Below are 24,197 nucleotides of genomic sequence, written 5' to 3'. Positions count from 1 at the left end.
GAAAAGCATTTATTTTCTGAAATTCAGAAATTACGTGTTAGAATAGATTACATTTCGGGTGTAGATGGAAGAATCAAGATCGTAGTCTTGGCGAGCGGAATCGCAGAAAAACAAAATCAAAAACATGATACCTGCTGGTATTATCACAAATTTGTCCAGAAAGCAAAGAAATGCACTCCCCATGTAAATTTTCAAAAAACGACATACACGAGGGGCACATGCAACAAATGGCTAGACTCACGTCGCCTATTTGTTCGTCATCGTCGAACAAACGTAAATTTTCTAATTGACATTAGATCAGTTGTATCAATAATTCCTGCTTCTCAAATGCAACTATTCAGATGACCCTTTCAGTTGCCACACAACCATTCACAACTCAAAATCTCTCTTTAGACCTGACCTCTTTGACTCTCTTTAGACCGCTGAGAAAAATTTTTAAGTGGACTTTACTAGATGGAAATGTCGCAACACCAGTTATAAGTGCAGATTTTTTGTATAATCAATGCCAAACCTTTTCGTACGAAAATTGATATTACTACTAATATTGGCTGTCATTGTACACTGCACAAAACTGAGATTCACTTGATAAAAACAGTATCAGCTCACAGTAATGACAACAAACTGTTAACCCTCTAAGTGACAAGGCTGAATATATACGGCCTAGAATATTTTTTGTGATATCTGTAAGAACGTATATATACGTGCATATTAAAATATGTCAAAGAAATTAAGGCAATATATCAAAAGTACACAAATCCAAGTATGAAATTCAAGGAGAGTTTTTATATTAAAATTTTAAAAAATTAATTTTTTCTCATAGTAGCTTTGGGAAATTTTCAAGAACGTATATATACGTGCTTCGGAAGTAAAACATTCTGTAGTCGACCACATCCTGACTGATGGGCCTCTTGTAACTAGCAAGGCACACCGACTCGCACTGGACCATCTAGGCATTGCTAAGGGCGAATTTCAAAATATGATCGAATAAGGTCATATGCGTCCTTCAAAGAGTAATCATGCGTCTTCCCTGCATATAGTTCAGATAAAAGATACCACAGAACAGAGACCAGTAAGAAGCTCTTAATGCCTAGACAGTTAAGAACTATGAAGTTCCTAACACTTCAGATTTCACTTCGGAATTACACGACTCAGAAGTATTTTCTCATATAGATCGTATAAACGCTTATTATGAGATGTCAATAAATTCAGATGATATACATAAGAATGCCAAACCAACATTCTTCTATGCTAAAGAACCAACATGCAATTTGGCCTTTGCAATGCTGCAGATACTTTCCGGTGGTTCGTTGAGGAGGTAATTCGAGGTCTAAAATTTGTTTATGCATTCTTCGATGACATATTAGTAGCTTCCAAATCTCCACTGCACACAGAGCATCTTAAAATTTTATTTCAACGCCAACAGAACTATTATCTGAGATAAAAACTCCCTAAATGCCCATCCGGATTTTCATTCATAATATTTTTAAGATTCAAAGTATCTGAGCATAGTATCGAATCCTTAAAAGACAGATTAGATTGCCTTTTAAGTTTTCAAAAACCTACCACCATCACACTACTAAGACGTTTTCCTGGCCTTTTTAATTTCTACCTTCGGTTTGTGTCAAACGCTGCACACATCCTAGCGCCCTGAAGCAAATATTTTTAGGAAATTCAGAATAAAAAAAATCCAGACAACAAACACAAAGATCCGCGAGATACATTTCAGTGGACTGAGACTGCTGAGCAGGCATTTACGGATTCCAATAATGCTTTAGCAGGACCAATCCTTCTTAAACACCCTATACCTGGACACAGACTTAGTGTATGGGTTGATGCTAGTGACTTTGCTGTGGATGGTTCCTTAATACAGCTGAGCGAAAACAACTGGGAACCAATTGCCTTCCGGTCAGTAAAACTCACAAGCAGACAACGGAGATTCTCCACATACTATCGAGAACTATTATCAATATATACTGTAATAAAGAGATTTCGACACATACTTGAAGGTCGGAATTTTACCATTTTACACCTACCAAAAAAACTCTGGTTTATGCATTTCAGAAAATATTAGACAAAGGCAGCACAAGGCAACTGGGTTTCCTCTCTCAATTCAGTCCCGATATTCGCCACATAAGTGGAGTAAACAGCATAGTAGGGGATGCACATTCCATAATAGAAATCAGTCCTATTTCTAACTCGACAGCTCTAGACTTCGAGGCATTTAGTGGTGTTCAGTGATATGATCCAGAGTTGAAGGGAGCGTTAAAACGCCAGAGATCATTGGACATAAAACCAGTGCCAAGCCGAACAACTTCAGAACTTCTCTATGATATCTCGCTGGGATCACCTAGACCATTTGTGCCTGCAACCTTCCGAAGGACTGCGGTTGAACATTTTCATGGTCTTTCACATCCTGGTGCATCGGGTTGATCTATTGATCTATTCCACGTATATGTGGTCAAACATGAGAAAGAACATCAAGAGTGAGTCAAAATTTGCAGTGCCTGTCAACGATCGAAAATTCATAGACATACAACACCTTTGCGGCACCTGAAGCCAGATTCTTTCACCTGCACATATTATCTAACGATCATCGACAGATATACAAGATAGCTAGAAATAGTACCTGTTTCTGATATTCCCGCAGAAACAATTCTGCTTAATGGCACTGCTTAATGGTTGGATATCTCACTTTGAATACCCTGTCAGTATAACCAAGGATCAGGGAGACAGTTTGAGTCTTCCCTCTAGAGCTGACCCAGCTCATGGGCACCACGAGAATGAGAACCGCCGCTTTTCATCCACAAGCAAATGGTTTGGTGGAACGATTCCACCAAGTGTTTAAAGAGCTGGTTAAAGCTCATGAAATTCCCAGGTGGACAGAAAGTTTTCCAGTAATTCTTCTGAGACGTGGAGCTGCCTTCAAAACAGACTTTGAGGCGTCAAGTGCTGACCTAGCGTATGGACTGTCTCTACGACTTCCAGTTGATTTTTATGCACAAGCTAGGCAACAACCTGTTTGAACTTCTAAAATTGTTCAACAGCTGCGAGAAAGGATGAGTTGCATAAAACCTTGCCTACAGTATGTGCTAAGGAAAAGGTATTTATGCATTCTGAATTAAAAACCTACACACGTGCTTTTCTTCGTGTAGTCAACATTATTCCACCCTTAGCTCAGCCATAGACTGGTCCACATGAAATGCTGTCACGAAGCGACAAAACCGTGAAAATTGGTATAAATGGAAGGATATGTTGCGTTTCATTGTATAGAGTTAAACCAGCTTTTACTTTTAATTATACGCATGAACCAAACGTTCCTCACAACGATCCTTCAGCTAAAATAGCTGATAATTCAGAAAGTACACAAAATAAGACCACACGATCAGGTCGAGTGATGGAGTTTAGTAAGAGTGATCACAGAGATCATGTAATGCAGACTTTTGCATGAACAGTTTTAGCAGTAAAAGTAGAACAGTGTTATTTCCATGATCAATTGCCATAATACTTTCATTTACTTCTTATTTTGAAGATTCATCATTATTTTGTACGTTCATCATCTTCGGGGTAGTTTTTCATCATTTTTTCCCTCCCCAGATTATTAGGGTTTTTTCCGTGTTCATTTTAGTCCAGTGAATGGTCAAATGCATATTGCATACTCTTTTCATATTATATTTTCATGTACGTAATCAAAATCTGCTTTCTGGAGCATACTCAGTGACCGACTCTCATGTACGAAACAAAAGGTTTATAGTTATTTTCCATAGCAATCAACTCATTAGCTCTATCATACTGTCATTTCTTCACTAAATTCTCTCCCTGAGGGGATACATACTCATGCAATGGACATTCTGAAAATCAATTTGTTCACCAAAATATCAATAAATGGCGCCACCCAATAAGTGAAAAACATTTGGGTGATAGTGGGCGTAGCATGCTCGTTTTCCCTGAGCGAAGTTAATCCCAGTCAATTCGCCAGTAAGCCACATACTGGAGGGTTGCTCATTGATTATGCGTCTCGTTTTTGTGTACATAGTGATGTTTTAAAATAAAATGTGTTTAATTGAAGGATTTGAATGTTCGTTAGCCCATCTCCATCATCATCAGAGGCATTTAGAAAACCATTAAAGTAATGCTATCCGTGTAATTTCACATGGTGTTTTAGTTTCACATTGTTTTAAAATTTTTTTAGTCTTTTTCTTAACCAAATGATATATGTACCTATGCAAAAAAAGGCTTTGTGAACCTCTGCTTTTATTCAACCCTTTATTTTACCCTCTTAAAGCAAAAATTGTCGGTGATATTTTATGCTTATATTACCATCCTTAACAGATGTCAACACAGATATGATAACAGTTCCTGACAACTTTGGTGGAATTTCACATCTATATTATGTGAACCGCACAGAAAATGAATTGAACTACACAGGCCTAATGGTAAGCTGTTTTTAGCATACTTACATAATTTTAAATATTTATACTGTATGCAAATAATATATATACTAGGAGAAAATTGGAGAGAAAAATTGTTAAATAAAAAGTTAAAAAAAATCACATCCTTATTAAAACATGTACGTTACAGAAAGTACAGGATATCTCAAAATAAATGTTCTTTCCAATTACACAAAACTGATTTTTTTTATTATTATTTGATAATATGTAGAGAATACCAGGATTTTCGAAGGAAGAAACGTAAAAAAAATTAACTACTTCCTTGCCAGGTATTTCCACTTTAATCCTACATTCGAGACCTTCCACTGACCGTTCACACAACAAAAACACAGGTATAAGGATGGGATAATTATTTATAATCTCTCCCATTTAAAAGGTGACTAGGAAGATATGCAGACTTGGAGATCCAGGTGTTGATGAATTATCATCCGCCACATTTGAATTAGGGCACCACAGAAAAGAAAATTAGATTATTTGGAGAGAGAAACGAGAAAAATCAATACCCACACGATCTTCCCCTTGCTAGGTAGACATTTTTACCACTTACACCATGACAACAAGGGTGGCATATGGTAATTCCTTATAAACACATTATTTTATGTCAAATCCTCCTGCGTATTGTAGTCATTTGTATATACTGTGTCTAAATCGTGCTAGCAAAACAAGTTATATGGACCATCCCTATTATATCAGATACTTAATAATTCATAGTTAACTACTAAATTGCAATCAAACATAAAGTACTAATTATTTCTAAATATCTAACTTTTTTTTTTAATTTTGGAAGCGCAGTTATTTTAAAAGTTACTCTCAAAAATACCATGCAGCTTTTCAAACTAAAACTGCATATATAAATCAAGAAATAGTAAACATAATTAAGTTATGCAAAAAATTATTTTAATAATTGTTTAAATGTGTACCTACCCAAGAATAAATTTTTTATTTGTTCATATTAATAAATGTTATACATAAGAAAGAAAACTGAGACAGCAGAAAGAGTTCTGAACAAAAATTTGAAATCTTATAACCAGAGCTGGATTAACTATTAAGCAAACTAAGCATAAGCTTAGGCCATCAAGCAAAGGGGCAACCAAAAAGTTCATTAGGAACTCAAGGAAAGGGGGCACCATAAAAAATTTCTATTGCCAGTTTTATAACGGGATGGTACAACTAAACCAACACCATCTCGAATACTATCTAGACTGTACGCCACGGAGCCGGCTTTCGTCCCAGAGATCCATGCGGCTGGATCTCTTACACTGCCGCATGGATCCGCATGGAACAGACTTACACTGTTCGGTGGAAGAATCTCAGGGCAGGACGTAGCTATTCGTTTTCACTGAAGAGTTTCATGGATATGATAGGTTATTGTTGCTTAGTCACCTTGCATAGGAATGCTACGATTATTCGTGGGGGGAATTACTTTTCACAATAATATGCCATCGTGTTTGAATCACTAAATGAGTCCATAGTCATAGTAAAAGTAAAAGTGGAGAGTCCAAAGTTCTAGGAAAATACCATCGTGCCTTTGTGGATATTTCCGTGGAATTATTCCTAAGAATAATACACAATGATCAGACGTTACTAAACCGTTATGCTATTAAGCATACCTATCACATAACTTGGTTACTGCACATAGATTATATACATTATCAATGGCCTTTCCATGGGATACATGCCACAGTTATTAACAAATTAATATGGGTAGCCTCAGTAATACTTTAGGTTATAACAGATAATACTTAAACTAAAGTATAAATTAAAATTAAGTATCTAAATACAGACATGTTTGAACATAATTGTATAGTATAAGAACAATACATAGTATAACAATATACACATTCGGTATACCTAGCATAAAAACAGTACATAAGCAGAATATAAGTACTGATGTTGCATGTATTCAGCATTACCGATACTACTAAATACGGTATAATGAAAAATTTTACAAAAATACAATAATAATTTTGAAATAGTAAGTTACAACGATTGTAGGATGAAAATGGAATGAACTATTCAGAATATACGCTCATGAAATTGTACATTAACAGTGATATGTACTGCAGTACTGAAATATATTGATTAATTTATTGAGTTCACCTTTATGCATCATCAAATGCAATATCCACTCTTTCCAGTATGATTCTGAAAGCTTGGACAGGTGGTGTCTCTTTGTAAAATCGCAGGAGAATGCGCAGTGGTCAGGATTGCCTTCCTGTCCACACTCGCATGTATCGCTTTCAGCAATTCCAGAACGGTGCAGATACGTCGGAAATGGGCCGTGGCCAGTGAGTAAGGTAGTTAGCGCTGGTGAAAACGAAGATAATCTGTGGAAAGGTGCGGTAGGAAACGAAAAGTTCGTCTTCCGGTGCTTGATTTATTCCATATGGTTTGCAGTTTGGAAATTAGCTGAGCATATGTAGTCTTCTTGAGGTAGGAATTTGGGAACAATTGTGGATGTTCTTGTAGGTAAGTACTCAATGCTGCTTCCTTAGCAAGTTCGTCTGCAATTTCGTTACCGATAATACCAGTGTGCGCTGAAACCCGGCCTTATGTCGGACGAAATTTGAAGCAGTTGTTTTTGTATTGCAAAAACAAGTGGGTTCCTGCACTTGGTACCGCCAATGGCTTCCAGACTTGAGTTCGAGTCGCTCAAAATTTGTACAAGTGCATTAAAGCGGCTGGATAGGTTAATCGCCTTTTTAAGGGCGTTAACTCCGCTTGGAAGACTGATTTGTTTGGATGCAGCCTTCATCGCCATTTGTGTATGGAGACGCCATCTTTCATAACATACAGGCCATTGCCACTTCCGGTTTCCGTCTTGGAGCCGTCAGTATATATCGTAATCCCACAATTTGTTGTTGTTGAAAATTTTGATCTAATATTGTCCTTAAGATTATTACTTGAAGGGATCGTAGAGATAACTGTGTATTTTCCCTTCCTAATTAGTATGCAAATATGTTCTGTTCCATAGAGTCGTATCTTTCCCAAGACGCAAAACACAGGTGAGTGTATACTTCTGCTCTGCGACCAAGTCAAAAGGCAGAATACCAGTGAGCACTTGCAGAGCTGTGGTGGGTGTGGCACGGTATTCCTTGCTAATTAGTAGCAGATGAGATCGCTGAATTGATTGATACAAGTACTCTTCGTTCATGCTGAGTGAGCGAAGAATCCCAAATACTTGAGCCATAGAGAGCGATCCGCACTGTTACTGTGTTGTACCATACTTTGAGCAATTTCGGGAAGACTACCCATTTTGTTGCAGCCGTTCTCTTCATGTTGTTATTCAGGGCTCCTATTTTGTTTTTGACACATTTTAGATGGGGTATCCAGGAGAACCGTGTATCAATTACAAGGCCTAAATACCTCATATGTTCGACTATTTTGATTGAGGTCACCTGTAATTTAATTACAGGTTTTCTTTTGAGAGGTCTTGGCGAACCAATTACCATGGCCTGCGTTTAATACTATCTAGACTAGATTTAACTATCTAAAAGGTTGTGAGGATTTACTTATAGATTTTTGACTAATAGTAAATTTTGTGTTACTTAACACTTGCTAACAAAAGTTACTTAACTTTTCTGTCGCTCTCTTTTTCACCCACGCTTTTCATGCCAAGTTGTTCGTATGACTAATAGCGTTGTGATTATGTGTGGCGTTAAGTGCTTCTAGCCATAAGGCTTCAATCGCCAGTTTTTACAAACCACAGCCTTCCTGCGTGTTACTTTATCCTATGAGCCGTTAGGCTAATCTAACTATATTTGATTTTAATTCCATTACTTATTTAAGTTTAGCCAGAAGTGTTGGCTTATGTAAGCCCAACTTGGGGCCAACTGTGAAGGTCTTTGTGTTTGAACAAAAAGGTCTTACACACCCTTCTTCCGACTTTTGTTTCTATCATAAGACTTGAAGATAATTCTTCTACAGTCCATTTGGAGCTCGTTAGTGTATGCCTTCTAAGCATACCATACGCTATAAAGTATTGGCTAACCAAGACTGAAACAACAGAAAAATGAGAGGGAGGGAACAAACGTAAATGTACGTGGAGGCACCAAAATCTTTTAAGTTCTATAAGTCTTAATCTGGCCTTGCTTATTTCCGGTAAAAGGTAGGTGAAAGTGCTGGGTGAGAATTCGATTCTTGAGAACGACATCCTTTTCCTTGATGTTAAACCGTTGTTAAATAAATTGAGTTCCGTGAAGAGTAATAAATGTGGTGTTCTGCAAGTAGCTACCATGGTTTTTGACCTATTTGGTCTTTCAGCTCCGTTTGTGGTCAGAATAAAACGTTTTTTGCAAGAGATTTGGAAGAAAGGTATAAGTTGGGATGAAAATTTATCAGGTGATCTCATAGAAAAGTGGTTAACGTTGTCTTCAGAAATAAAAGGGTTAGGGCAAATAAAGTTACAAAGGCATTGTTTGTTGGGGGTATGTGAATCGTCAGGATGCCGAAGTTGAATTGCGTGTATTTTGTGATGCGGCTCCAGATGCGTATGGAGCCGTTGCTTATTTTCCTTATCAGGATAGTTGTGGTAATATAAAGGTGTCATTTGTTATGTCAAAAATAAAATTGCTCCTCTGAAGTACATTACATTGCCTCGTTTAAAATTAATGGAAATTTTAATCGGTACTCGAGTTGGTAAGTATATTTTCAGTCTTTATGGAGATTTGATCACTAACCAGGTATATTGGACTGACTCGAAAATAGATTTATATTGGGTTAAGGAAAGTGCTAAATGTTGGAAACAGTTTTGTCGCTAATCGTGTTTTGGAAGTTCAGGGGGGGGGGAAATAAAAAAAAAAGAACAGATCCTAAAAGTTGGTTTCACTGCAGGTCTGAAGATAATCCGGCAGATTTAGTGACAAAAGGATATCAGTTGGAGGCTTAATTTCGTGTGAAAAGTGGTTTTATAGACCTTATTGGCTACCAAAAAGTAAAGAATGTTGGCCTATACAGTTGAATGGACCTCAGTTAGATAAGGCTATTGTGGAAAAGGAGGAAACAGGGATTACAGTTAACAGCCTGGTGGTGAGGTTACGCTTAGTTGAAGAATTATGGAACATATTTCCTTCGTGGAATCGATAGCTTAGAGTTGTAGCTTGGTGTTTAAGGTTTACCGGTAATGCCAGGAAATCTAAAATTCTGACACCCTACCTTGACGTAAGAGAACTCAATCAGGTTCACAAAATTATCACTAAAACAGTTCAAAGTTCTGAATTTCGCGATGAAATTGCTAAGTTAGAAAGCCATAGTTCCTTGAATGTGTCAAATAAGTTATATCATTTAAGCTCTTTTTTGGATAAAGACGGACTTCTGAGAGTTGACCGAAGATTAAAAAAATGCAAATTTGCCAGAAGAAACGAAGCAACCAATTATTCTACCAAAACGCAATCACGTAGCGAACTTACTTGTAAATCCTTATCATTTGAAGTATCTACACTCAGGTTTCCAGTTGATACATTCTGCCCTTCATCAAAATTATTGGATTATTGAAGCATGATCAGTAATTCGTAGAATTATAAAAAAAACTGTATAATTTGAATTCGATATCGCGGGGAACTGTCTCTACAACTTATGAGTGACCTTCCTGCATCTAGAGTAAATGTAAGAAGACTGTTTTCACGGACCGGGACCGATTTTTCCGGCCCATTTCAAGTTTGCCATAAACGTGGCGGAGGAATACGACCACAGAGGTGTTTGTGTGCTTCATTACGAAAGCTGTTCGTCTGGAAGCTGTCAGTGACTTGAGTTCCAATGGGTTTATTGGTGCTCTAAAACGGTTTGTTGCATGTAGAGGAACATCACAAATAATTTATAATGACTGAATCAAATTATGTTCGTGCACAAAATGAATTGGAAATGTGGACTTCAAAAACTTTGGGCGTTTCTTAGCAGGTGAAAATGTTGAGTGTAAACTTAATGCTCCTTCCGCCCCTCATTTTGGCGTCTCTGGGAGGCTGCAGTAAAACCCAAGAAATTCCATATGAAAAGAATGATTGGCTCATAGATATTAACCATCGAGGAGTTCAATACATATCTTGCCGAAATAGAGGCTGTAATGAACTCATGACCCCTCATTCCAACGTCCGATGATCTATCGGCACTCACCCCAGCACATTTCATCACTGGTACTAAAATAAAGCGAATGCCTGAACCTAATATTATAGATGAAAAACTTACCATACGCGAGCGATTGAAGCTGGTGATACAACTTTCTCAAGCCTTTTGGGGAAAAAAATGATCTAAGGAGTATCTAACACAGTTACAATTGAGAAATAAATGGAGGAAATTCATGACTAACATAAAAAGTTTTGATTTAGTCTTGATTAAGGAGGACAACCTATCTCCCTTAAAATGGAGAGTGGCTCGAATTATACAAGTTTATCCCGGCAGTAATGAAAAGATTCGAGTTGTCAAATTCAAAACTGCCGGTGGTGAACTAATTAGACCAATACACAAACTGGTACTGCTAATGTCTGAGAACTGAACTATGTGTTACTTCATTTCTTTATTGCGATTTCAATTAAGTTTTGTTTTGTAATTTAGATTATTTCTACATTACTGATTTATGCGGAAAACGCTCATTCACTACGCTGAGTTTGTATAAGTGCTGTATTTAATGATTTGTAAAACTACATAGGTGAGTATATTTTATTTCATGTAATGCTATAATATTTGATGTTTTGAAAGGCCATCGAGCCCCAGTATGTTAACGATATCTTTAAGCTCACGACAAATCCGGCGCTATTTGGCTTCCATAAGGTTCAAAGCTGAGTAAGCGTATGTATAAATACAAGTTGTTCATTCTGTGTTTAGGAGTTCTGTATTCTGCGCTGTGCCGTCAATAAGTGTGGTCTTGTATTAATATATGTCTCTGCCGCTTACTTTTTCCCTGGTTGGTTCTATGTAACACTAACAATATGTAGGTTCTCTATCACAAATGTTATCCTGAATTCTACAAGGCAAGGTTGCCAATGGAATTGCATGCTACATTGTTACATTATTACAACATTGTCCATAATTACTCCTTATATGTTCATTCCGAATCCAACGAGTTCATGTTTTGCTCAACTGCGTCCCTTACGTACATTTAGTAAGTCTCAAGTAGGACGCCATGCAGGACGATACATGCAGATGCAGAATTTAAGAATCCACTAACCAGGCAGCGCGCGACAACAATGCATTTAATGAGAAGGCTGCCTACATTATTGCAAAACCACCACCGCCCTGAAGAAAGCCAACTAGTTTGTATGGAAGTTTTTTTAATCGGGCGCTTGCCTCTCTATCATTGGCCACTCCAAAGTGGCCAGAAGCGGTGGCCATTTTATTGTTGAAGCACCTAATAGGTGGCCACCATTGCCTCCTATGAGGGTACAGACAATTAACATCCATGCCTTCTCCGGTATTCGAACCCGGGCCCTTCGGTATTGCAGTCGGCTCTCCTAACCACTATACCGTCTGGGCAGTAGTTTGGATGGAATTGTTACTTCATATCATCGACCTGCTTTCCTTTCCTGTCACTAATACAATTCATGGGAATAGGATTAACTTAATAACGCCACTTGGCACCACTCCGAAGAAATCCAGTTTTGATATTCTTGTCACTAACCAGAGCGGAGTTCTCTATAAAGTATGGCAATCAATGGCACATAAAGGAAATCATCCGCTTCTATAGCTCAGTGCTTGCAATTTGCACTTTACCATCTCTGACGGTGATTTTAGACTTTTGTATTAGTTTCGATATGAAACTACTTTTGCCCTTCAGTGCCCTATGGGCCCTATTTTGCCCTATGGGCTACTTTTTCCCTTCAGTCGATCTCCACAAGGATTAGACGTATGCCGACTTCATCTGTCTGGCACGCAGGGGATCGACATTTGCTGTGTGGGAGCTTTTATACCTATTTATTGTCGACCGTATTGATTGAACTTTCATATGGCTGCGCTTGAAAACATATATTGCCATTTCAAAGACAGATGAGCTCCTCTGTCTTTAGGTGACAATACTTCCAATATTAAGGTGTCTGAGGCCACAATATTTACTTGTTTATGTTAATCGCGGTACATTTTCGAGAAGCCGAATGTTCGCTTGTTTACAATTTTTATTTGGGTACGTTACCCTCTGCTAAGGATATGATAGTAGACACTTTCCATTCTAATGCTTTGGTAAGTCAGAGTGCTACTGTTATTATTACTTACATTCTAAATTCTTTAATCTAATTATAAACAATAATATAGCATTTTTTAGTAACTCGATATTCATTTCATCTCAGTCATTCACATCAAGTCTTATGTATAGTATTAATGAAAAAATATATACTTTATAATCTGAAGTCAAATGAAATGTAAAAACATATTTTTTATTTGGTTATTATTTTATTATAAAAAAACACACTCGCGGACACTCAAGCCTTAGAAAGGATGAATTTATAAGGGTTTTCTACAGAAATGTTTTTCGTATTACATTTTTCTTATTTCCATATTACTATACATGAGCCAAAATAAAAAAATGAAACCAAAAAAAAAAAAAAAGAAAAGAAAAGAAAAAAAAGAAAGAAAGAAAGAAAGAAGGAAAGGGTATTTGATCCAACACTTTCTATCATCTAGAATTGAACCAATGAGTACCCACCAGTGTTCAAGGATCTTACACCTTTGGACGACTCCTCATACAAATATTATATTAATTCCAAATTAAAAGTCGTTCTCAGAGAGAAGGCTAGAGACAATTAAAAATATGAACATTCTAAAATACATCTATTTAAGGTAAAATTTTAGAAATATGAACTCAAACGTCATTCATATTCCAGGCTTACCCTCCGACGATGGGAGCTAGCTTGAAACTGCCTATCGATACAAGTGGATCATATATTTCGAGTGCAATCACAGAATGGATTCTCGTATTTTTCTTCTGCTGTTTCTTTTTCACCTTTTTCAATGAAGCACAGGAGTACTCATTGTTAATTGTCATCGAGACTCATTCTAATCCCGAGCCCGAACCAACAGAAGATCAAATGCCTGATCTTAGAAAGTTGTCATTAGCTCAGATTCAAAATAATCCTGAATTGAGAAGATTATCATTAGCTCAGCTTCAAAAGAATCCGGAGCTGAGAAAGATGTCTTTAGCTCAGATTCAAAATAATCCTGAGCTCAGAAAGATGTCCTTAGCTCAAATTCAAAATGGAAGTCAGGTAAGATAGCTGATTTAAATATTACTTACTTTTCAGTGTTTCTGTAGATATGCTTGAGAAAATTAACATTTTGCGAAAGATTTAGCTTCTTTTTGAATTTTTTATTGCTCCAAATCAATTGATGTAGATTCAAATGATATGAAATAATTAATATTTTACTACTTATACTGTACAGAAAATTTAAATAAATATAGCAAATTGTTCATTTCATCCATTTTTAGGTAATAATAAGTTTGACAGATTTTATTTCGCGAATAGTTATTTTTTAAATTTTTTATTCGATCTATTTTTTATTTTCACCTCTATTGCTCGCTCCATTCAGAATCAGCATATTATTCATAATATAAAATATAATAAAAGTAAATATAGCATAAGAATCAGCATATTATCATTTAACTAATTATCACCGAACATTGGTAATTCAATCCAGTTTCAGATTCTGTCGAACGGGCTGGCTGCACGGATTTTATGGTTTATCCCATATGTAATATGAAAGCCAGCCACATTTCTTCAATAATCTTCCAAAAAATTTCATCTATTTTACGCAGATAACTCTTGAGTTCTTTGTCATAATCTAAGTAACCAACGAAGTCATGCTATTTGACGAGCCGTAGTTGAGATAGACTAGGTTACATTCCTCTCATGAGAGGGGTTTAATTTTTTTTTCCCTCAAGTGAGAGGGATATTGTCTTTAAAGGCTTTCTGAGGAAAGCTGTGGCTTGTATGCGGGTTACACACATGGGGAGGTGATGAAATCGTCCATGCAGCTAGTTCAGTCAAACCTGAATCGAAATACCACTTTCAGTAGTTTTCATTCAGTAGACCATGGTGGGCCGGGGATAGCTTAAAACTAATTTGCTTCAAGGAATTACAAACGAATGCCAAAACTCCGTGAGTTAAGTACTGTTTTATTGCAGTAGATAGTTATTCCTTTTAAATTAATTTTTTCTTGTTGATTTTTAAAGAGTGTTGGCTGTATTTCTTGATAACGATTTTCAAACTTTTAATAGCTGAGGCAAATATTTTGCAAATATTGGCATTCACAAAATATCACAGCTGCTAAACTTTGTGTCAGCTAATAAAACTTGATCTTAAGAATTAATGATCAGATATATAAAGTAGAAATTCTTTCCATATGTATAAATTCAGGTGTATAAAACAGAAACTGATCATTAAGACAATTCAAAGCCTTTAGACAGAAAATTTCACTCAAAATTCTCCGAAATAGTCAACTCTTTACCATTGTTTTACATGAAATTAATGAATTGTATATCGAAATATGATACAAATGTCTAGATTCTACTTAAGTAGAAATAAGAACAAATCAATATTCTTTCCTTTCACAAAGTATTAATATGTTACCGTTTACAAATTAAATTCTATTATCTTTTACAGATAGATGCGAAACCACCGCCAGAAGTAAGAAAATTTTTAAGACGGGACAGTACCTGCCAAACAATGACTGACACTGTAGATAATGTTATTATACCTACGAAATTTAAAAATGGCACGAAGAAGAGTGATAATAAGGCTGCCAAAACTCCTACAACTGATATCGCTAATGGTACGAATAAACTCGCAGATTTTGACGTGGATGCCAAACTGAAACGATTGCTTAATGAAAATGAAGATATTGAAGAGCAAAATGGCAAAGGATCGGTAGAAACTTGTACCGAAAATAACGTATCAACTTCATGTGATGGTTCAACCACAACAAAAGACGAGACGATAAATAAAAAGATGACAGAAAAGGAAGTTGAGGACCGTGAGGCTGAACAAAATGCTATAGAGAAAATCGATGTAGTAGTTAAAGAAGCTGAGGATCATGCAAATAATGTTGAAACATCAGCTGCCCAAAATAAAACAGACAGCCTTAAGAAAAGTGATAGTGATGAAGCACTGACATCAGTTTGTCCGTTATCCTTACAGTAGTAAAATTCTAGACTCTGAACAAATTGCCATACAGAAGTTAGATAAGAGAATCTCAAGGCAGAAAGACGTACTTAAAAGTCATAATGGCTGAGTTATAGTCATCAGTTTGCTATAGTAGTATTTCTATGCGACTCTATACCTCAAGACTTATGTATGTCGCAGCTTGGGAAATACTATTATATTAACTCATTATCTGATTGAGGCATCATTCTGCAATATTTTGTCATACTTCTTAATATATCATATAAAAGTTTTGTATTTTTACGAGTATCAAACGTATAACTGCATTGTACATATCATGTACTCTTATTCCATTATACCTGAAAATCACTGAGTTCTAACTGATAATGTCTGCTTATGTTAAAAATATTAATTTGAATGCGAAAAAGGTTGTATTCCCTTTTAAATCTTAAAGGATTAAAATTTGGAAAATTCTGCCTTAGTTTGGCGTTGTTTTAAAGGTAAAGGCTTATTGCGTTTCATGAAATTTGTCTAATCAAAAATGAAGAGCATAAATAATTAAAAAATAAAGTGTTAATAGTCTTGAAAAGTAATTTTTAGTTCTTTTCCTTTCCTCTTATATTTCCTCAAGAGATGGCGCTATACATTTTTATATTTTTCAAGCTACTGAACAAGAGTACGCATTGCTATCAACGAAAAGAGACATCTTCAGTTTACCTTTCTTAAAGTATCGAGATCTTTTATCTTTTTTTCATGCCAAATTAAGGCCAAATTACGCATAAAATTACTTACAAAAGTACTTCTATGCGAAAAGTTGTCGAATAAAAGTAAATAAACATTATTAAATTGTTCGTATTTTTTTAATTATTATTATTTTCATTATTAATGCACTGAATCTTAAAAAAAAACTTTAAATACTTGTAATTTACTTTACTTGAAATTTAGAAAATATATACCTTTTGTACATTTATTCTTAAAATTATTTCATATCGGTTACAAATAAAAAATACTAACAAAAGATTTTCTTTCAGTTCTACAAATTTAGACCAAAACTGGAAATACTGATTATTTCAAACAAATTTTTCATGAGTGATAGGCATAAGCAGTATGCCTTCTATAACTTCTAAGTGTAGGTCTCAAAATCTTTTTATTTCTCTTTAGCAACATACTTCACATTTACATATTTTTATGAAAAGAAAAAGATTGACATCTTCTTAGTTTAGTTTTATAAAATCAAATGAATAAGATTTTGATTAATTTATATAAAAAAATAACAGATCTAAGATGAACTTAAAAAGAAAGAAAGGGAAATAATTTTGGTCCATAATTGAATAACTTAAGATTGCATTATTAGTATTAGTATTATTATTATTATTATTATTATTGTTTTAAAATTTAGTTATGTTTATTATTACTGCTTAATTTAGTTTACGTGAGTATTTCCTTCTCTAAGTTTTTACTTGATGTATTTTCTTTTTATTTTGAAGTAAACGTAACATTTACTACCTATAAATTTCATATGTGTCCAACATAGCAGTGATATACTTTACTTGCTTTTTGCATGGTGTTATTTCATAAAACTATAAGAATTAATTTTAAACACTTCCTATTATCATTAAAAACTTAGTCTCTGAAGTGTAATTTCTGCATTTTAATATAAACAAGATTAATATTTAATAATGCGTAATGATTCTTCAAAAGAGGCAGCTATTTTCTGAATTTGATTTCATTATGATTCTTTTAAAACAGACAGCTATTTTCTGAATTTGATTTCATATCTGCTAAGTGCCCTTTCGATTTAAATAAAATGTAAGTTAATGACGCTAATAGCAAAGGTAGCTACGTTTTTAGGGATGTCTCCTTTGAAAAGCAGAAATATTTAAATGATAAGGTATTAAATTAGTATATCACAAAACAGCAATTCCTTGTTAAAGTGGTCAACTCACACGATTTTGACAATATTAGAAATTTCTACATCACAAGTTAGGCAATTAAATTTACCAGTTTTGACTTCGTCAAAGCTGGCAAACCTAATCGCCTGACCTTTGAATCACCCAGTTAAAAATGGTGTATCGTGGCCACTTTAAGGATGAAATATTTACAAAACATTTTTTAATCTAGGCGATGGTAGCGAATAGCTTCCGATATTCCTCGAATAACATTCTTCTTATATCATAATTTCCAGCAACTACTTTCAGCCGAAACAAACGTTTCTAATAACCTAATAAGTGGTCTTATTGTTACAGTACAGTATTCTAAGAACAATAGTTCAATAATAAGCTCTAATTATTCTTATGAATGCACTACTAACTGTAAAACATAACTTGGGCTTGTTCGTGCATCAGAAAAACGCTTGAGTTATTCTTTTAAAAATTATCATTGCAACAGTTGGGTGTACATACAAAGTTCCATTTCTTAAATATCCAGAAACTTAATCAAGTTACAATAAACTAATTGAACTTAACTTTTGCATGGTGTATATGAAAACAATCAATAAAAAATGTTTTTTGAATTTCTGATTTGAGTTTCTGAAAATTTAGCCTTTTTTGCTCTATACTATAAGGTCATAAATCTTTAGTGGCTGATCAGAATGTTTACATGTGAATTTAAATACTTAAAAATTTCTAGTTATTTAGCTACTGGCAGTTAAGTATAAGCATATTAAGCATGTAAGCGTAATAGTCTGTGAAAATAATATTCCATCAATATATTAGTTGAAAGTTTGTAAGAGATAAAGCACTAATGTAAACTCGGAAATGCATTTCGATCATTAAAGTAAGCTTTAATATTCATATTTATATAGGCATGTTATTCAATATATATTCAGGTTTACTTCAGATGGTTTCACAAAAATAATTACTTCTATTTACTGCATGTAAATTTTAAAAATCATATACCATGTTTTCATTCATTAATATCAAATATCATTCAACATCATTGAGATTGGCTTTAAATAAATATCAGAAACTGTAAATCACTGATAAAATATTTTCATTGAATTAACGATTCATTTTATGCTAAAAGAGTATGTGAAAAATGTCAGATTTATATAAATTATTCAATAATTACTATTTATTCAATATAATTGTTAGCTACAAGTCATTTATCGTAGCATTTAACACATTATGTTGTATATAATTATGATATAATTTCACTTTTATCCACTGCTCAGTTCTGCAGAAAAGGAAGAATTTTTCTATATACACCTATTTTGATAAATGTTTTACACAATATGTATATCAATAAGAACTGAAGGAAAAAAAGTACAATCTCAACAACGAAAAGGATATTTCTACACTCTGATAGCAAAATGTATTTTGTAAAATCATTTTAAACTATAAAGATAAAACAGTTTATAAAACGTAATACCTTACCGAAAAGAGGAAGGCATACTTGAAATGACACTAATATATATCGACAAGGCCACCAGACTTAAAAGTTAAATTTATTTTTTCTAACAGATGGCGATTCTATTAAAATCTCTCTAGCAATATGAGGATTAAGCCTCAGCATCACATTCCACTTATCTGATTTTACCACTTCAGAATAATTGGACGAGACAAATTTTAAAGCCGTTTGTTTAAGATCCTTCAGGTTCAATTCTTCGGACCACAGAAGGATGTCGGTAACATTATCGGCATCAATATTATCCTGAAGGAATTCGATAATCATTAATTCAAGATGTGGAATATGAAACTTTCTGGAAGCTGTCAACATATCCAATGCAATTTCCAATCTCATTTCACGCATTTGCCCTGTATATATGTAATAGAGAACTGCTTCCATGACAGCACTTTTGATTCCATGAATAACTAATTTGCTATTCCCAGTACTTTCCCAGATTCTGAAATATTCAGATCGAGCGGCCAGAACGGCTTTATGTGCCCGTATTTCAGCGCCTTCCACACTTATGATAGTATCAGCAAGATTTTTGCTCATATAAAGAGACTTAAAATCATTGCATAATTGATTTAAAGACTCTTGAACATGCATAGACTTCGAAACTGTCAGCTGATTTACACTGCCAAATTGCAAATCGCTCAAAATATTAAATTTGTCCTCTATGAATGTTTTTGGTCCTCTATGAATGTCTTTGGCACAAAAAGAACTCTTTTCTTTTTGTGCTAAAGAATTAAATGCTGCCGATAATGAATTAATATCATCGATTTCTTGGCTTTCCTTGCCGGATGTTGAATCTTCGTATGTATCTGAATTCTCTGTTCTTATAACATCCATTTCACAACGTAATATTAAGGTGGTATCTATAAGCAATTTCTTCTCTCTTAATTCGGCATGACTAATAAGTAGACCTGTGTCATAATCTGATATGCTTTTAAATACCTTTTCGCTTGACAAGAGACAAATGTGACCACTTTGCTTGGTTGTGATTAAAATTTTATATTTTACACTAAGTGGTTGTCTACTACCCTCAGACATCCTAACCAAACTCACACCTACGTGAAGACCTTTAGGATAGCAGTTCTCGGAAAGCAAAATTAATCTCCATTTTGTGCCTTCAGATGGATCGGCGATGAAGACTGGACTCGGTATTTCATATTTCCTGCTAAGGAAGAGACCAAAATTTTCAACTCTCCATTCATAAACATTCTCACTTTTCTTCACTTTACTATTGCCGTAAGTATCCGCATCTTGCGAGATTGAAACGTTCAATAGCTTTTCACTTCCAGACATCATAGCAAAGGATTTTTGTAACTAGTTTTAAAAAGTAATAGAAAATTTACAGAATACCGAATGACTTAAAGAGTTAAACGTTGTAGCGACACTGCTATCATTGATTTACCAATGAAAGACTACTTTATCTGTAAAAAATACACCCTTGCACATTTACTAGCGATAAAAGAAACTGATTCCGCTCTCAGATAACATTTCAAGTACTACGAGCAACTGATAACAGCTTTAGGTTTCGTTTATAAAAGTATGTTAACGCTCTTCTTGGTGTGTCCTATTTGTGTGTTGGCATCTTGCCAATTTGTCAGTCTTCGTTAACAAACTGGCTCTAGATACCAGAATATTTTTGAATGCTTCCTGAATTCGTTAGGAGATTTAATGAATGTATTTATCAAATTGAAATAACAGTATGTTTAAATTATAGGGGAAAAATTATTTTCTTTTTGTGCCTTTACAAATAATCAAATAAAAGAACTTCAAATTTCATTTTTGCTTAAATTGAATGAACAAAGAATAAGATATATACTGGAGAGGCGGTAAGAGAACTTAAAAAAGAGCAACAAGCATTTCTAAGAATGGATTACTAAGCCTTCTCAGTAGGATTTCCAGATTTTAGCTCTAAAAGCAAGTTTGTCAAAGATAAGTTGATTCTGCAGTTAATTCATTATGGCAAATCACATAGGGCCCTTTCAGGGCAAAGGAAAGAAAACAGAGCTCCCAGCCTCGCGCACTCCATCAGCCCAGACCTCCAAAGCAGCTGGATTACAACACCACGCCACCGGTGCCGGTCAAGGGCAAAGGAAAGAATACTTTCGTGGAATATTTTTTATGGGACAATTGGTAACATTTCCATTACAAATAAGAAAAACCGCACTATTTCACAGCCGGGTCCAAAAGCCGGATCGAGCTACCAGCGTTTCACGGCTTTAGCATTCCGGGTCATTTGTATGTCTTGCACGTTTTTAGACTTGGCGCAATTTGACCTAATCAATGGCGCAATTTGACCGTATGGATCCCTATGTGACAAATTTTCTGGGCTTCTTTGATTTACAACGCACCAAAAAAAAGTGAAAAGCAAAAAATTCCAGCTTTTTGAATAACGATGACTTCTGACCAAATCATCCACCAGAACCTGTACGGCTGGAAAAAGGGGAAAGGGGAGAATTTAAAAGCGGCCAAAATACTTAGAATTTAGGCAGATTGTTGTAAGACAGAATTTAGGAAAGCAGAGATTGCACTAGACGTAAAAAAGCCTTGCGTCGGTAAAATGCTTTACGCAAAGACTGACATCCTCAGAAATTTGCCAGGCAGTACAGTTGCCTTCAAGTGTATTAGGGCTCAGTCCTGAGTTATACCAGAAAAATACGTCTCATAATTAATGAAAAGCTTCACTACTTTGCACAGTAAAATATATAGAGAGAGAACTCGCCATATTTTCTTCCATGTTATATTTGAAAAATAAATACACAACAAAATTAAAAGTGGATCCTCATTTGCGGTTAAATAAGTTCTAAGTGAAATAAGACCAGACATAAAGAAAATGATCTCTTTTAAACAGGCCCACATTTCATAGTAAATTTTAGAATTAAAGTATTATAACTTAAATTTCGATAATTAAAATGGCAACCGATCTTTAATCTAATATGCTTTTTATGTATGCATATTTAATACAAATATCCAATAGATTGCTCAAATGACAAAATATATATATTTTTTAATATTTCTCTTGAGAAATCGACCAATAATCACTGTAAAATATAGTGGTGGTGCTAAAACTTTTACTTTTACACTGCTAAGGAGGACTACTGACCGGGAAAAAGCCCTTGGAGTATGATGACCGCCCTGCAGAATCCATAACAGCATTTATTGAGTCTAAATAAAAAAAATAATAATAATAATAAAAAGATTACAGAGTCACATCTAGATAGGGGATACAAAGGACTACCTTGAATACATATGACATTCTTGATTGCATAGATTAAAAAAAAAAATACTTAGAAGTATAGAGCTGCATTGATACAAAACTGGTTAGGGTAAAACAAAAACAGTAAAATTCAAGACTAACACTGGAATTTCAAGCCTGCAGTTATACATCATACTGACTTACTATTATACAACTATACACTTACTATTATTCCACACATTACTAAAAAAACGTATTATGCAATATATTGTAGCGAAAATTGTTCTTTTCGACCGAGCTCCTCATAGCCTAGCGGAGAAGACGCAGGACTCGAAACCCATCAACGGCAAGATGCCTGATAATTGGATTTTATGTAAATTTCCTTCTTGTTAATGTTATCTTATTTGTGTAAATTTCCTTCCAGAACATTTCCAGTTTGGAATGTTCCAGCATGTTCACTAGCTGTATATAAGTATCTCTTCATTCAGTTCGAGTTAATAAAAAGTCTTGAGTTTAGACTTGAGTACTTGCCTGTTCATTTGTAGTATCCCTTCATCTACGCGACAGTTTGGTGGAGGCGCCGGATATCACTCAGCTACTACGCCAGAGTTACGCAGAAGCCTGCGGATTCGAGGACTTTCTCCTGAGTTTGGGCTCTTACAGGATTCGCGTAAAAGATCGAGAAAGTTGGTTGATGAGAAGGAAGCGGAGCAGAATCCTTCAGCAGCAGCTAGTTCCGCTTCGAGTAATATAGCACCAATACCGATCCTGACGTACCAACTACCCAGAAGCCCGTGTATATTTACCGGGGACAGCCAAGAAGATACTAATAGATGGCTCAAGGACTTTGATCGAATTGCCAACTATAACCACTGGGATGATCAAAAATGTGTCTGGCGAACGTCATTTTTTACCTTGGCGGAACCGCTCCACAGTGTTTCGATAATAATGAAGACATATTTACCAGTTGGACAGTTTTCAGGACTGCTCTTAAGAACACCTTTTCCCGAGCAGCTGATGTAAAGCGCCAAGCTGAACGGGTACTACTCACACGTGCCCAGCAAATCGATGAGACGTCTGAAGCTTACATTCAAGATGTTCTCGCTCTCTGCCGAAAAGCAAATCCATCCATGTCTGAAGACGAGAAAGTGGCCTATCTCACGAAAGGTATTGCTGAAGACTTGTACCAGGTCCTGTCGTCCCAGGACTATGACAACGTCGATGCCTTCGTGAAACGCTGCCGTCGCATAGAAAGTCTTCGACGAAGACGTATCGCTCGATCACGATTGCAGAGGCTGCCTAATGTCTCCGCGGTGTCAGCCGATGCGGACGCCGTTGAACTAAGGTCTATAGTGCGCGCCATCGTCAGGGAAGAGATTCAGAAGATCCTGCCGCAAGTTCAGGGCTACACGGAAATAGTACCCATAGCACCGAATGACATAACATCTGTGGTCCGGGAAGAGCTTACAGAGGCACTGGCACCACTCACAGGAGCAAGGAGAAGCAAAAACACTACCCAACGTTCATTTCCAGTTAGGTCGGAGCCAAGATGGGAAGCCAGCCAGAGAACTGCTCCACAACGTAGGACAGATCTGTGGAGGACAGACGATAACGTGCCTCTTTCTTTTCATTGCGGACGCCCTGGACATTTTCTGAGGTACTGTATGGAGAGACGCCAGATATTTGAAAATGCAAGAGCCGCAAAGACGTCCAACCCTCGACTGGACAGGGATACTGAATCTACATACAGCTTCGACGACGAATATGCACAACCTAGTTCTTCCTGAATAAGGAGCAGTTCACCTTATCCGCGACGCTCTCTCAAACGCCGACAATCGCAGTTCCAGCCGTTCCCCACTGCGAATCATTGAGGAAAACTAGCTCAAGCGACCTGTACAGGAGGTGAGGCCGCAGTTGAAGAAAATCCTCCGACGTGCACCACAGCCAAGTTGAAAAAGAATAACATCTTTGTCACCGTGAACGGACAGTGTGCGAGAGCCCTTGTTGATTCGGGTGCCAATTATTCTGTCATATCCGAAGAGTTACGTCGACAGCTAAATGCTCCTGTGTTTGCTGAGA

At 35.7% G+C, this 24,197-nt stretch overlaps 2 protein-coding genes across 2 annotated transcripts in view; one reads left to right on the top strand and one right to left on the bottom strand.

Moving 5' to 3' along the window:
* The window catches only part of LOC118192662 (uncharacterized), a 96,182-nt gene extending 79,805 nt beyond the window's left edge, over positions 1-16,377 (top strand). Inside the window, exons 6-8 of the mRNA XM_035363666.2 lie at positions 4,342-4,433; positions 13,253-13,633; positions 15,029-16,377. Of these exons, the coding sequence (XP_035219557.1) occupies positions 4,342-4,433; positions 13,253-13,633; positions 15,029-15,565 (1,010 nt within the window). The 3' untranslated portion in view covers positions 15,566-16,377. The remainder of the gene's footprint in view (positions 1-4,341; positions 4,434-13,252; positions 13,634-15,028) is intronic.
* A 2,581-nt stretch (positions 16,378-18,958) lies between these two features.
* LOC118192664 (TD and POZ domain-containing protein 1-like) lies at positions 18,959-20,218 on the bottom strand. Its single transcript, XM_035363667.2, has one exon. The coding sequence runs from the start codon at positions 20,216-20,218 to the stop codon at positions 18,959-18,961; it is 1,260 nt and encodes a 419-aa protein (XP_035219558.2).
* Positions 20,219-24,197: the final 3,979 nt, after the last annotated feature.

This window comes from Stegodyphus dumicola, chromosome X2 (assembly GCF_044657685.1).
Source record: "Stegodyphus dumicola isolate Sdum_Otavi_A_Nest chromosome X2, ASM4465768v1".
Classification (NCBI taxonomy): Eukaryota; Metazoa; Arthropoda; class Arachnida; order Araneae; family Eresidae; genus Stegodyphus; species Stegodyphus dumicola.
Note: the sequence above shows the minus strand (reverse complement) of the source record. Positions and strands in the feature narration are given on the sequence as shown.

What these genes read in the sequence shown, in the direction of transcription:
- LOC118192664 (XM_035363667.2), bottom strand. Translation starts at nt 20,218, where the DNA reads ATGTCTGGAAGTGAAAAGCTATTGAACGTTTCAATCTCGCAAGATGCG.